This window comes from Acanthaster planci, linkage group LG17 (assembly GCF_054643075.1).
Source record: "Acanthaster planci isolate LZ-2023a linkage group LG17, COTS_SCS, whole genome shotgun sequence".
In the NCBI taxonomy this organism is placed as follows: Eukaryota; Metazoa; Echinodermata; class Asteroidea; order Valvatida; family Acanthasteridae; genus Acanthaster; species Acanthaster planci.
In genome coordinates this window covers 3493629-3510082 of record NC_141793.1, presented here as the reverse complement: position 1 = coordinate 3510082, position 16454 = coordinate 3493629, and the positions used below count along the sequence as shown (strand labels likewise).

General features: G+C 41.8%; 1 protein-coding gene across 9 annotated transcripts in view; it reads right to left on the bottom strand.

Moving 5' to 3' along the window:
• Positions 1 to 16454, bottom strand: part of LOC110976468 (SRC kinase signaling inhibitor 1-like) — a 90391-nt gene that overhangs the window by 62441 nt on the left and 11496 nt on the right. Inside the window, exon 1 of one of the 9 annotated variants that reach the window (XM_087147732.1) lies at positions 13973 to 14236. The exons of 5 other annotated variants lie outside the window; for them this stretch is intronic. Coding sequence is in view for 1 of the 4 variants with exons in the window: in XM_087147725.1 (XP_087003851.1) it covers positions 6374 to 6452 (79 nt within the window). In the remaining 3 variants the exon portion in view is untranslated. 3 more of the 9 variants (XM_087147729.1, XM_087147730.1, XM_087147725.1) reach the window with 3 other exon arrangements.

The window sequence follows — 16454 nt, the reverse complement described above, 5'->3', positions numbered from 1 at the left end:
GATATTTTTGTTAAGGACAGTCTCACTCTCAATCCTGTGAGTGCGTTGAAGTAATAAACCTTCATCACAGTACCGCTTAATTGGTCAACCAGGGAGACCTTTGGTCAGCACTCAGCAATGGTTGGCGGATGAAAAGAAAACTGTGCAGTCAGGCTTGGGTCCTAAATGTCATGTCACTCACAGCATGGGTCTAGGACCACAAACCTTGGAGTTTGTGTACTTTGGTGGATTATAATAAAGTCCCACTCTAGATGCAGTTCAATTATGAAGGGAGACTAGGCCACCTTCTAAATTGTGAAGGTTTTTAATATCATGTGTGAAGTTAAGGTTGTCTGCATGTGGCCAAGGACCACACTGATGGTAAACATGACCAGGCATGGCTTCAAATTACACGTGATGTACATGTAAGTTTGAATTTCTTTATATGAATAAAACATTGGCCCATATCAAATAACAATTCCAACTTAATCTTATATAATTAGTATAATAAAAAATCCTGACAAAGTGATTTTTTGCAAATATTCATGACAGCACATGCAAATAGAGAAGCTTAACAGTGAAAATATCCGCCCCTTGGTTGAAGCTCTTGTACACTACAGCAGGTGCAAATGTTTTAATTAATCATAATCACGGTGTACACAGCAAGCCTACATATTCAAGTACTCTAATTTGTCTTGGCATATCTGCGTATAGTACTGGTACCTAAAATGGAAAGCAAATTTAATTCAATGCAGAACCTTTAAGGTCCAAGACTTGACACACTGCATCACTAAAATGTGTGCATGTGAGGAACGGGGGGAGGGGTGCTGTGGGTGCTGAAGCACCAGTAACTTTCTTGGACCGGGACGCTGGTGTTCAAAATAGCACCCCTAACTTTCACCATGTTAATCCACAAACATAATCAAACTCACCAATGTCAGAGATCCACCGAAAAATCCTATATACTAATGAGTTAACAACCTCGGCACTCCCTCAGAAAAATGTTTTCCCACAGGCATGCATGTACTGGTGCAGTCCTTCATATACTAGTAATCTGGACTACTATCAGAAAATGAAGACCAGGTCCCTTTGAAGGAAATTCTGAATGGCGCTCTGCAGTTTTCTGATGTGCCACAATTTCTGAGGCTGTCCTCCAGCAAGGCACTTAACCCTATCTTCCTCCCTCCACTGAAGTCCCAGCATAACCAGTTTCCCAGCTAATGGAGGGCCATATCAATCCGAGGGGAGATGGAGGGCAATACTCCCAGTCACTTAAAAGCCCACCGAGAAACTAGAGATAAGCGGGCCAGCTGATGATGATCAACAGGGCTCCCGGCTGGCAGACTTTTGGACTTCCTAGCGGCCAACCCACATACATGTATTATTCTCCTCCTTTCACGGCATGTGATGACACTAATCCGCCTGTCGTCCTCCAGCCATTCCAGGCTGGCCAGATTCCTCCTTGCCTCCTACTAAGATAGGAGGCCAAGAGAGAGTCAGTCTGGATGTTATTTTTTAATGTCTGCTGGTGAAGGATGGGAGACAACTGCTCTCCTTCACTGAAGTCCACTCCCCTTCTCCTCTATTTTTTTTTTTTTTAGTCTTGTCTGCTGAGAGGAGAAATGTGATCGAATGGGCCGTGCACAGCACGGTCGAAAGGAACTGGGTCTTGCTATTTGCGAGCGAATCAAGAGGGTGCCACATACATGAACGCTATGATAAAAATTTATAATCAGGCACAGCTCTCCACCAGTTGTTTAGGGAAGATGGGGTCTGAAATGCACTTTTTGGAAAATAGAAGAACGGCCTAATTGATAATGTTAAATGTTCCCTGAACAGTACCTGGGAAAGTAAGAAAAATCTCAACACAAGTCTGATTAAAATCGGGCTCAAAAAAGGATTCAGAAGAGTGGTACTCCCGGAATAATCTTCAATCTTCACTGTACACATGGACAATTGTACACTATGCTATGAAAGAGGTGCTAGGGGAAGATAAACTAATGACATTTAGGTGCCTCATTTGTACAACTGCACCTGTGGCCAAGAGCAGACTGATGATGCGAGACAACAGGTGCTCTCCATCTCCAATGGCTTGGAGCGAGCTGACAAGGAATATAATCATCCAGAAATGTGGCCCTAACGTAATGAGCTACAAGCAACCAGCAATGATGGACTAGGAACACTGGGGCACTAAACAGTGAAGTGACCTCATCACAATAAACTTTACTGCTGGTTGACACATAAAGCCTCATCACTAATGATACCATTTCAATGTTCATGAACCTGTACCGTGTATCCTGCACTTTTTCACGTTGTCAATTTTTCATTTAATGTGAACATTACTGTAAAAATGACGGACTTCATTGCCGACGCTTCGAAGAATTTCAAAACAAGTCATGAAATCCAGTACCAATATTTGAGTGCATCAAAAGATTTTCCAGAATTGATTGGAATATTGCAATAGGAAGAACTGAGATGATGGCAGATCTACTGGTAAGGGGCGGGGCGGGAAACAAGGCCACGCCCCTCCCTTCAATAGGTTTCCTTGTCATTTTCAAAAATGTACTGAGGATGAGTTGTGAGAAATACAGTATTTCACTTTCATTTCTCCCAAAGCACGTAAAAGACCCTAAAATTAAGCCTCGCACCTATGAAAGCTCATAAAGAGTTGCTAAGTTTTAACTGGCCCCTTCACCTATCCCCTCCCCCATGGTTTCTGGATCCATCCTTTTTGAGATAAGAACATTATGTGACTGTGAGTCTCTGTTTCAGATCATGATTTTGTTGGATGGGGCCCATATTCCCTCCCTCTGTCACTTTCAGGGACGACAGGGTGATCGCTGTTTGAAAAAAAAAAACCAAAGAACGAAACAACTATCCACAGCTAAACCTCCAAATTGGCTCCACACCTGTGATTCTCCCCTTTAAATGTGATTGAAGGATTCTGGATGGACATGTAAGAGACTCTGAGAAGTCAGCTTCAATAATTTCAGGTTTTAGGTGAGGAAACTTCCTGATTCATTCCCAACAAATTACAAGTACCGGTACATCCCCCTTTTTTATTGGTTAAGTCAGATTTCCTTGGAAAGAAATGTTTAAACATTATAATTATCTTGCACAAAACAAGTACCAATAACTAAAAAGACAGACTTTATAACAATAGTTGGTGAGTGCACAGAAGTTAACGTACTTTGTTTAATAATAATAAAAAGATTGATTTCTTTCATCTCGGGTTTATTTTTCTTTCATATCTGTTAATATACACTGTATAGCAGTGTTAAGAATAGTCAACATATATATATTTATCCGTAAATGTCCACTTGTAATACATGTACCATACATGTACACGTAGGCCTACCAGTATACATGTACATGTATACATATGTACACAACAAGTGCACGTGTACTTGTACCACATATACCGTAATGTACATGTACATGTATGTACCGATGTACATGTACAATGTACATCAGTACATGTACAAGGTTACATAAAGAGGAATTATGGATCATATTTTGGTGTACACGCAAGCACTGTGTTTATTTGTCAAAGCCAGCCTACTACACTACAGTCTCTCCAAAATATTTGGCTTTTTGTGTTGCAGGCTCTACTGATGACAAACATTCCACTCAGCTCAGAAATCAGTGGTAACCTGGTTTATCACATCACTGGCCAATTTGAAACAATTTGTACAACTGTTGGAGCACAGCTGGAAATGGGTTGCTACATCTATTGTGGGCCCACGTTTCAAAATTTGTGGCTAAATATGTTCAACACTGGTACTAAATAATAACTGGCTTGTGGTTAAAATCTTACATGAACGTTGACAACCTTCATCACTTCTAATTGTTCAAGAATTCTACACTGCACTGAAAAGAAAAGTGCTCCAATTTAACAAAACAAATCAACAGCAACTTAAATTTCACTGGACACTTTTATCAACTTTGTTTCAACACAGAATTTCTGAGAGTAAACCCCTGCCCATTCCCGTTTAGGGTGGTGTGCTGAAAATTCTTTTTCTTTACATACGCTACGCTCCCTCTTCTTCTTAAATGCTAGATCCATCAAGCAGAATGAATTACAGTAAATCTTGAAAAGGCTTGCTGGTAAATAAATGCCATTTAGAGGGAACTCACTGAATTACAGCACATTCATAAAAAATTTACATACATTTGCATACTGCATAAATATACCCTGTGTTGTTACATGTGAGGAGATTAATTCATCAAGTCCTTCTCTCAATGCTTCAGTATGAGGCATTATACTTGCAAGTATACAGTGCCGACGTGTACACACATATGTACATGTACAGTATATGGCCGTTCAGTTGCATTCATGTACACAGTCTCCGGAGTCAGACCCCACTTAACACTGCAACAAAGTTCCTTGTTGGATTCCTCTTACTTCATCCGATCGCTCTGACATTAATGAACACCCGGCGTAAATCACGACTCCCCGACAACTGCTGCGGCATATTACATGTATATTGTTGCTGTCTGAACTCGACCGGCGTAAACACGAGTGCCCGGCATACCGAAGCACACTACCAAGAAAGGACACAAAACTCGAGGCTGACCGACCACCCCTCCTCCAACCTCCCTCCAAATGCCGATATACTCTGTCGAGTAGCGGGGTGCTTAACTTGCCAACTATATACACGCACCCATGAAAAGCAGCAATCACAGGTTTTACGGGTAATTTAATTTCACCCCCACTGGGTTGGGAATAGCTGACCGACTGGCGACCCGAATCGTCACGCCATTGGCATGCTCTAAGGACAAGTAAATCAAACAGGACAGGAATTCTTGAAAAAAAAAAAAAATGGCTGTGTGCATGTACATGTATGTTAATTGAAATGTGGGAATTATTTATAAAGTGAAGTCTGTAGTTTCATTTCAAAAACTTATAAACAAAGTCATCAGAATACCGATGTACACCTGGTTGGAGAAACTAAATTTACGGGGCATCTGTTCATTGCGAGTATTCTGTAACATTTTTTTAGAGCGAGATGCATTTCACGTGGATGAGAACAAGGCATAGGGGCCCTACAGTATTTGCAGACGTTAATTAAACAAAATATCATTTTACAGTGTACATGTACCTTTATGTCTCTATCAAAACCATCGGTGGTTTCGATACTGAAATGTCAACATAAATTATTGATTTTTATCTCGGGTGGCACTGCAGCCAGTGGATAGTGCCTGTCCCATACAGTGGATAGTGCCTGTCCCATACAGTGGATAGTGCCTGTCCCATACAGTGGATAGTGCCTGTCCCATTACAGTGGATAGTGCCTGTCCCATTACAGTGGATAGCACCTGTCCCATACGATGGATAGCGCCCGTCCCATATGGTGGATAGTGCCTGTCCCATACAGTGGATAGTGCCTGTCCCATACAGTGGATAGTGCCTGTCCCATTACAGTGGATAGTGCCTGTCCCATACAGTGGATAGTGCCTGTCCCATACAGTGGATAGCACCTGTCCCATACAGTGGATAGTGCCTGTCCCATACAGTGGATAGTGCCTGTCCCACACAGTGGATAGTGCCTGTCCCATTACAGTGGATAGTGCCTGTCCCACACAGTGGATAGTGCCTGTCCCACACAGTGGATAGTGCCTGTCCCATTACAGTGGATAGTGCCTGTCCCACACAGTGGATAGTGCCTATCCCATACAGTGGACAGCGCCTGTCCCACACAGTGGATAGTGCCTGTCCCACACAGTGGATAGTGCCTATCCCATACAGTGGACAGTGCCTGTCCCACACAGTGGATAGTGCCTGTCCCACACAGTGGATAGTGCCTGTCCCATACAGTGGATAGTGCCTGTCCCATACAGTGGATAGTGCCTGTCCCATTACAGTGGATAGTGCCTGTCCCATTACAGTGGATAGCACCTGTCCCATACGATGGATAGCGCCCGTCCCATATGGTGGATAGTGCCTGTCCCATACAGTGGATAGTGCCTGTCCCATACAGAAGGAATTTCGGCATCAGCACAACAAAGTACTTTTTCCTCAGAATGCAGAGGAAGCCCTGTGATGTACAAACATGTATACAATCTATCCTGCATCCAACATTTGCACAAGACTTCTTATGTGTACCACAAGTTGAACATGGAAGGACTAGAGTGAACTTCTCCCCCCATAACCCGATGTACACGTACCAGCATCGGCCTCCATGTACTCTACATGTACAACACGTGTACATGTGCCAGTACCATACATGTACCATGCATGTACATGTATGTGTCATAATGTGTGATCGAAAAGGTATAGAGTAATGTTCCAATAATAATTATGTACATGTGATTTAGTCCATGTACATACAGTACATACATTAATATAGTATTTTTTGTACCCCATCCCTTCCAAAGAAAATGTGTTCATTACCAGTGAACTGTGAACTTGGCCCCAGTGAAGGCCTCTTCTTCTTTGCCTCTTGAGTGTGGGCTGACTGTTTACATGACATCAGCCAGAGAGTATAAACACTGGGGCCCTGGGACTTCACCTGTCACCTCCTGCCAGATGGGTTATGCATAAATAATCAGGGGAGTTCAACAGGATACTTGTGGCTTGTCAAAACAGCCTGATGTTAATCAGTTCTTTCCTTTTTTTGGCTTCATTTTCTTAAAGTGAAAAGTTTAAAAATGTTGGGAAAAAGCTACAAAAAGGAACTTTATTATGTATACACTGTCCCAGTAAAGGGTGGTACGTACATGTACATAAAAACCATTCAAATGTTTTCAAATAATTAATTTGATTGTTGCTGCAAGCGTTTTTACTGGAAATCAATCAAATACAAGTACGTATAAAGGTAAAAAAAAATAACCTGTCACTAGTGTCGGCATTGTGAAGAACAGAGAGTGTACCAGGGGTAAGTTTTCTTCAGTGGATGCTCTAAAGAATTTAGGCTAAACCATAGTGACAACTGACAAACATGAACTTACATGGTACTTCTATCCAAAACTACAGGTAGATCCTTGTTTTAATGGTGCATAATTCTTTCAGGTAGTCTGTGCTTCTTTCTCACTGAGGGATCCTGAAATGTTAGGCCTGTGCCTTAAACTACGGACCAGTTAGGCAGGCAATCTTTTTGTCCCTAGCCTCAGGTGACCGTGATATATCACCCATTTCAAATCTTTCCCAAAGTCTCATTTTCACTTAAGGAAAACCAGATCCTGGGCAGAACTCAGGCTTAACGAGGAGGACTGGAGATTGGTGCCCTGAGAAAAAGGGACTGTCAGTCAGCTGCCAAAACAAACCATGGGCATGAGACACCTTTAGAAAGTGCTGGGGGGGGGAGGAATGGGATGATATGCCCCAGGATATGTCGGTTTTGATTGGAGATAGCCTGTGGAAGGATAGTGCACTTTGTGTCCTCAAAAGTCAAAACAAACCGACTCTGATTACCTGAATTCCCATATCATCAAAGCACAGTTTCTTGTCATTGATACATTTGATGTACACAGAGGAATTATCAGTACAACGAGTGAACTCATAAGAACAGTATAATACAGAGAATGTCTTGTTATCTTAGACATTTTTCTGGTACACCGTACAGTATTTCAAGCAGAATGAAAATTCTGCCTGGTGATATGTACTATAGGTTGGCATTCAGTAATCTTCAGTACATGTGCACCTACCTGCGCAGGTGCACTAATTTCGCTGTAATGTGTCTTCTACAGTGTAACATTTTCTAGTTTCTGTGTATTGTTTTGAGCTGTTCATTAATGCACTTGTTCAACAGGAGAAAGATTTATAAACTGCTCACTAACTTGCTATATTCAGTAAAGGACTGGTCAGTGATTCTTCCTTTTAGTTCTCTTATTTGCAGGACACAGTTCTAAGCAATCAAAAAAATTGCTTACCTGTTTCCTGGGCCTGTCATGCTAAGTGTCTGTCAGTGCCTCAAATGGGCCATTCAATCATGTGGACATTAGGGGCCCATTCTCAATTAACTAAAAGGAAGTTGTTATGCAAGTGGGAGTTTTTAGAAAATGCCTAGGCCGGTCTGATGTTGATGATCCAATCAATGTACATGTAGAGTGGTAGTGGTTTGAATCAAGTCATGTTCAACATTTGATCAGCAGGGCCAAACTTAAAATTTGGGACACTTTTTTGTAAACTAATAGAATTATTTAGTTTTCATGGACATCAAGTAGGATAACTGAATCTACCAGGTACGTCAAGGCAGGGTACATGTACCCCATGCATCTATGACCATTCCATCCACTTTAGGAGGGGGATTGTCCACCAAATTATCAGGTGTGACAGGCCAAACCAGTGCCTGAATTATTCTCCAGTCTCATCCCTGCATCCACTCAGGGTGAGAAAGCCTTCAATGTCACTTGCATCCATCCCCTGGTCCTTGCTCTTACCCACAACGTAGCCTGGAGGGAGCACCTCCTAACCCAGGCATTGCTTACCGAGAAAACATACCTCTCTTTAAACACTCCAGCCACAACTCAATCAGCCCTTTTGTCTGTCCGTGGAGGCCCACGCAGGGCCGATTGCTGCCGCAGACAATGCCCACTCCTGTCCCCACTCCTCTTGCGGAAACAACCGCAGGCGGTGCCCCATTGTCACCTTGTTTTGGGGAGGAGGCGGAGGGATAAACTGGACGGCCAGAGCTACAATGGATGTCCTTAAGTTTAAGGGTTTGAGGTATTTTAGGAAGGAGTTGTAGCTGAAACCAGGAGTGAATGTTACACTGTACAGGACTGTTCTTGACAAGAAAAAATGTCACGACCCTCAGGCGCTACAAAGGTTACTGAACCGATTTTTTAAAAACTCCCTGCTTTCCCTTGGCTATGATATCAGATTTTAAGTAGAGTGCAACACTTGTGACAAAACATTTTAAGGCTAACAGTTCTCAAATTCCAAGCTTTTGCCCTTTGGACCAGAGTAAGACGACCACTTTTTCTTTGTAATGTGCAATTCTCTGGGAGCTATTCACAGGTGCTGGTCTATGTAAGGTAAAACTCTCAGTCGACGTAAAAGCTGGTAAGGTAAATGGACGTGTTTGTGGGCTTTGAGAATGTGCGCCTACCATGAGAAACTTGGAAAAATATAATAAAGGATCATTACATATCTGTACAGGTTTCTCAAAGAATAACACATGTACATGTACATGTACATACCATGTGCCGTAGTTACATGTATTGGTCTGTCAGTATTGGTATATGGACCTACATGTACATGTACATGCCGACTGAATACAGCAAACAGTACACCAATGGTATGAACCTGTACCGGTACATGTACATGCACACGTACATGTACATGTACACGTACACTGTATGTGGCTAAAATGACATTGCTCAACACAGAAAATCTTACAGACTCCGGCAGAAATGTGTTACCTTTTGTGATGGATGTTTCAATAAAATGAAATTTCACCAATGTCTGGTGTACTTGTGCAATTTAAAGAGGACTCCATGTGTATGGTATGTAGATTGCTGCCAGAGAAATGATGACGTACGGTGGTGCAGGAAAGAACAGCGAGGAAAGACGTAGCAGGCGTGTTTCTCTTCACTGTTTACATAAAACTGCCAAACAATATCTGGTCCGAATTGTTTAGATATGTGCGTGGATGTGGGAACAGAGTCTGTAAAGTCTTCAGTTGAAATTTGTTGGAGAGGCTTGTAATAAGTGTCAGGTTCATGGCAAACAGCTGTAATTAACGAGTTGATTTTTCTCTGTGTAGGAACTAGAACAGATCATCAATTCTTGTTGATGTCCCTCTGGCTGTGACCAGTGTTTTTTTTTTCTTTAAGAACAAATTCGGTCCAGCACCGAGGTCTATAAATAAGCCCTAAAATAAGCTGTCAAATGGCCCCGTTTTATGAACTGTCAAACTAAAAACCTGGCTGCCACGTGGACAAGATGAGTGTATACACATGCATGCACAGCATCTGTGGTATTTGACAGAGGAACGATTTTGGAAAGTTAGCTCTGACCCGTGGATAATTAGAGTAAAATTTATATGAATTTGATTTCTCTGTTTAAAAGTGGAATAATTATGAACGTTGAAAATTTCAATCAGAAAAGATGAATTTTCCTGACATGTCTCCGACCTTCAAGATTGACTGATCTTTCACCAGCTGAAAAAGTACAGGCCTACATGTACCTGCAGGCTAAGTGTACACGCATTTAGTGACGCGAACTGTGATCTTCTCCTGCGTTAATTACAATTTTTATGGGTTTCCCGGTTAATTTCACATATCTTTTATGTCAAACTGCTTAAAAGAAAGTTTAATTTCATCAAAGACGGGTCACTTGCCTCATATACATGTATGATTCCAATTTTAAAATAACACCCCTACCGGTAGATGTTACTTTCAAAGCAGTGTAATTCACGAAAAAAACCAACAAAACATTATTTGTCTTATTTATCGTCGTTCTCATCTCTCTCTGCAAATGGCATTGAGTTGGAAAGCAAATTCATATTTTGTCATTCATTTAACCGATTTAACACTAACACCACTTTATTGTTGTATATCAACATGTTATTCACAGATTTGGTCATGTGGAAAGAACTCCAACAAATCTCCCTGATTATTGATGGGGCTCAAAAGCCCATTCAGCATGACTCAATAAGGCCAATGACCAACATGAAAGGCATACGGTATTCCTATTGACAATGGCCTGATAAATTCCATACATACGCGTCTAAGCCGCCAACTTCCCTTTGATGCGCGGATCCTTAGGATAGGAATTTGGTCTGGACGGGATTGATAAGCTTTTGATTCTGTGTCTGCCCATGCTTCAGTGGCCCCTGAATTGATGTGAAGTTTAGGAAAGCGTGAATCAATGTTTGAAGATTGCAATTGTCATACATGTACCTAGTACTACAAAGGAGAAAGGCATTTCACATTAAAATCCACATCACTTTGTGGCACCACACTTTTAACTGTAATCATTCAACAACTACTTTTAGGACAGACATACATAATCCTACATAGTCATGCAATAGACAGGAAAAAACAGACAGAGATCACTATAGGTTCAACCAAATACCTAGTACAAAAGATGCAAGATGCACGACTGGTAGGAAAGCCTTCAGAATTGAAAGAGCAACTGCATTTTTCATCAACACTGTAAGTAAACCTGAGCGCCGGTACCAGTAACACAATCCTCAAACTGTACTTGTGCCCCGGTTGGCATTAAGTTCTAATATTTTTGTGGCCTTTTTGAGGCTGAAAAGTGAAATCTGATGTACTTTTGGGGGGCTGTTAATTATCTGTTAAGCCAGTTGGACATGTGGCTTCCAAATTACTTGGACTAGATTTGCTTGTAAAACTGCCCCCAACAAAAAGTAAACTCTTTTGAGTAAATAAGAAAAACTTTGCGACCATACATGAGTTATTGATAGCCATACATGTGTTATTGATAGGACAATTATTCAGTCACATTAAACACAATCTCTTTCAGAAACCAAGGATCAATGAAGCCGATATGAAACTTAACCAAATGACAACTCACCTTCAATGTCCTACATGTATTCAAGTCCTGTCAAATTTCAGCTGCCTCAAAGTACTCACAAAACTATCAAAGTATGCTGCAAAGCACCATCCGAATGCACCATTAAATTTTAGACAATCCGGGATATACATGTGCCACAACTTCTAGACAAACTTGCATCTCGATCTCATTGGTATAGGGAAGAGGCTCCAGGTACGAACCAAAAGGGAAATTCCAGCAGCCGCCAGTGACTAAGTCGCACTTCTAACTGAAGACAGACGGGCGCAGTTGATCTGCCTCTTCACCAGTCAGCTGCAGTAACGTGATGTCACATTGGATGCAGTGGAGCGATGTCACACGCACTGTCTGTACTCGGGCATGCATTGGGCGGGCACACAATGCAAACTGATGCACCGGTTTACATGTAACAGTCAATCTCTCCATCCGCTCTTCCCTGTGGTTAAGGTACATGTGTACTTTTTTCCCTAACAGTCAATTGAGCATTGTGGGCAAATCATTGATTGGGCTGCTCTGCTGATGGTCTACATCAGTACATGCACAGTGCAGTGTGGTCTCTTTTGTTTGGTGTTGGGCTAGTCATCTCGTTGGCATCTTGGGAATAAATGAATGGGCTCTGGATGGTGTCATGACAGCTCCAAGACCGGTTAGACATGATGAATGAATGTACAGTGTAAGTCACCCACCGGATGGGATTATGCAAAACAATTCTGGTATCAAAGTAGGCTTTCGGCTGTGGTTTTAACATTGATTGAAAGCAAGCAACTGTACTGTTGGCAGAACTAAAGGCAACTGACGATGAGAAGTTTCACCACAAGAAACTGAACAAAAATTGAGGTCCACAAGAGGGAAGTACCGTACATATGTCTGCAGGAGATTAAACTTCTTAGGAAGTGAAGAGACATTGACAATCAGGGGCAGATCTAGATATTTTGCTGGGGGGAGGAGGGGATTGCATTTTTTTCGTACAAGGGGGGGAGACATTTACTACATGTACATGTAGTTGTCGCCATTGGTGAAGCAATTTAATGTGTGTTTTGTCCTTATGTACATGTACATGCAAAGTACCGGGGCAAGACCTCTACATACCGGTAGCTATAAATGTGTTTAAATTCTAGGGGTCTTCCAACATTAAAGCATACATGTGCAGGTATGCGGGCCACTAAAACAACAACGAAAATGGCAGTGAGGGGGAGAATTTGACCTTTCCACCCCTCTGTGCTAGTCTGGTTCCCTGCCCAAAGATTCCCTGACGACTTTTGATAAAAAATATTAGGTCAGGCATTACCCGCGGATATAAATAGATATGACGCAAGGGCCAGGGGTGGCGAGTTGAGAGCCCGGGTGTTTTCGATTTCATCAGAGGCAACATCTCAAAAATGAGGCCTTTCCCATATCCAGTGGGCAATACTGCAAGTGTATTCCCACTGACAGCATGTTTCAGGGGCAAAGCCTGCATTGGTTGAAGAAAGTTATATTCTGCATATCAGCCAGGCAACCTTCGATTTCACTGTATAAAATCAAATATTGTTGGATTGCCATTAGGATACGGGAGTTTACGTTCCCCACTAGCCTACTTACCTCTTCGGAATATTTTGGCTATTTCCGGAAAAATGGAAGAATTCCTCCAGTCTTGGTCACATGGACATTGGGTGAAACCGTACCCTTGATTACTAGAGAAGTCAGAAACATTGGGTCTAGTATCCATTCCCTCTGTGCATGATTTCATGAAGAAAATAAGCCATTAAAGCATGGACCAAGATTTCAACGGCGCACAAAGTTTGCATTTCCCATAACTACCAAATACCTGTTTATAATGGACTGATCAGAATAAAAATTGTTTGAAATCAAATGGAATCTCCAGATTCTTTCAAAGATGGATTTGCGCCAGGGAAATGAAATTAATTTTGGATTTTTGCCCTGCCCGACGTGTGGTTTAACACTGTATACTCAGTGTATGCCCCCGAAGGTTTGTGAAAAAACCACAAGCGTACTCACTGCTACATCTGATTCGAACCAGCCAGCCGACACCGGCAAGCTTGGTGGCAGAGTGGTTAAGGCGTCTACACTAGTAAGCAGAAGGTCGTGGGTTCGAGTCTCACCCGAGTACGCTTGTGGTCTTTTCAAAAGCCTTCAGGGGCATACACTGAGTATACATGTAGAGTGTTAAAAACACACGTCGGGCAGGGCAAAAAAATCCAAAATTAACTCCAGATTCTTGTTTGAATCAGAGATAAAGGACAAAAATGCACCTTTAATATTTAACTCCTGAGAGTGATACATTTGTATCTGGACATGTATGACCTGAATCGACAAGACAGTACAAAAGAACTAAAACTTTCTTACCAAACTTGCTCTGAATTTCAAACAACTGCCTGATCAAATTTAGCACTTGCAGAGCTCTCTACAGAACTAGATCCACATCTAAGTCTCCAACAAGTAAAGATCCTCAGAATCAAAACATTCTCTCCTCCATGCCTCAACTTAAGAAGCTAAAGCCCTGCTTACATATGTGTAGCGTAAGTCATGTTTGTTAGTTCCAGATGTTGCACTGCATCTGCACAGAAAGTCACTGACCGATGGTGTGAGTCAAAGAAATCCCCAGCAGCGAAGCTAAACCCGACACTGGCTGTGAATCTTACATGTCACCAAAGTTGACTGAAACCACAAGAAGCAACCACCAAACAGTGCAGAGATTTCATCGAATTCCACCAGTTGCTCATCCACCTGGGCCTGAGCATGGACTAGGTGGCCTGGGTTTACCCGTGTGATGTAATGGGAAAGACTGATGAAACTGTATTGCAAACACAGCTTGGCTCATTCCACTTTCCAAAACAGGGGTTGATGCTGCAACTGCTTGGAGTTTAATCATTACAGTATTTGGTGTGAACTGACTTTCGAATTCAAGTAATAACATTCAATTTTAAAATCAGACAGTTTTTCAAAAAAATGCTCTCAACTGTTGCCAATTAACCTTGCAGGGATGAGTATAGTGGCCATTTCTCACTGTTTGACCCTTTGCATAATGGACTCTTCCAAATCTTAAAAGAACAACAGAAAACAGTTCCATTTCCTGTGTAAACATTTCAACAAAAGCTGTTTAGAACTCCAAGTGAGGAATTAATCCTCTTGTAATTCTTGTGAAAACACTGATAACCACTATCCTCTAGTCAAGAAATACCCACCTGTACACAAAAAAGCAGGGATGGCCTTGGGTGACTGATAATGAGACTAATAGGGTTGGAGTCAGCTGATGAAGACATGGATCATTTGCATGGCTGCTTGGTGACTGGTTGTAGTCCCCCAATCAGTAACCATGCAGTAACTGAACACTCAAGAACCAGAGGTTCTAGAACATAGATGTGTATGTACATGTAAGTCAACCTGAAAGCAATCAGTTTGGAATGTTCAGCAAAATCTTAGATTTGCTATCCATTTGTCTTCAGAATTATATAAATGCTTGGCACAACCTGCAATTTTAAGACTTTCATCAGGAAATCTTCATGCAACTCAGGGGGAAGAAAGTTCCGGTTTTCTGTGTTTGATGTTCTTGGCACTGTATGGTGACTCAAAGTGTTCAAGGGTAGGCATATATACACACGTACTTTCTGCTCATTTTTTCACTGGTCTTACTGAAATAAATCTGGAAATGGCAAGCTTGACAGTTCTTGTCAGGGATTTTGGTGTTCCTGACCAATTCTCAGTGGTGGGGGTATTAAAGTAAACTCTTTCCATTATAATGTACTGTGTGAACTAAACGACAAGCCTCAGCACCCATGTGTTCCTGTGCACGCTACGGTGTACAGCAATAGTTGCTGGTATACATGTACATTTACTTACCCTCACCCTATTCTATGTTCACAAACATGTAATGTTTTTTAAGAGTACCAGTTCTTGTGTCATTTTTAAAGGCAACAAAGTGTTCATTAAATTTTGTCTATAGCCCAAAATGCAGTCATCGGCTTGATATACAGTATATATAAGGCCACCTCCAATAGACAAACCACAAACTGGTCAAGTGACAACAATGATAAGTGCCAGCCTGGGGCAATCTGTGGCTTGAGGGAGGGACTGCGGGTGTTTGTTTGCAACCCTGTACAAATTAGGTTGATGGCCCTTTCTGAGAACTGGAGACTTGCTGCAAGTTGTTTACAGACTGGCCATGACTCTGATGGGTCCTGATATATTCTTAACATATACACTATACATACATGAAACAATCTACTTATGAAAGTTTTAATCGAAAACATACCTGGTACGTTGCCTTCATTACAGTTTCCAATTTCAGTTGGGCAATAACAACCTTTTTCTTTTTGTTCAATTTCCCGTTATGCCACGCATTTTACCGGGTACATCATTTTTTGAGAGCGCTTGGCAGAATTTTCATCACAACAAAAGGAGATTTTCTTTGGACACAAAGTTCTAAAACACTAGATCTTAATCCCAAAGACACCTTTCTGATGTTCAGATTTCTTTTTTCTTTTCATTATACCGGCGGTACTCAAGAAACCTTTATTTATATTGCGTTCACACGCACAGGCCTACCAGTACACGTACAGTAGTCCTAAGCAATTAAGTTTCTCCTGCAGTCGTAACCAACGATGTATGTTTTATGTGTGACCAATTCATCTTGACCCCTGTACATGTATGGTACTGAATTGAGCTCTGTCTTCCCGAGTCCTTTTCTGAGAGGTTCTGATGAGAGCAATCGTTTCCCTTCAATCACGTAGAAAACTCAACTCCACCAAATCCCCCCATAAGGCCTAATTCGGTACAGAACTCTTTGCCTTTTAAGGGAATACGTGCTAATGCCCACCTCTTTCCGGTATCTGGTGAGCAGCCGTGGGCAATCCTAAGGTCCAGCTGGGCGATAAACTCTGGGTTTTGCTTTTCCAATTAAACTCTGAACCGGCCTGTGGCTTTTTCACAGCGGTGCATAAAACCAGTATTTCCATGCAATCACTATTGAAAAAAAAAACCTCATGTATAG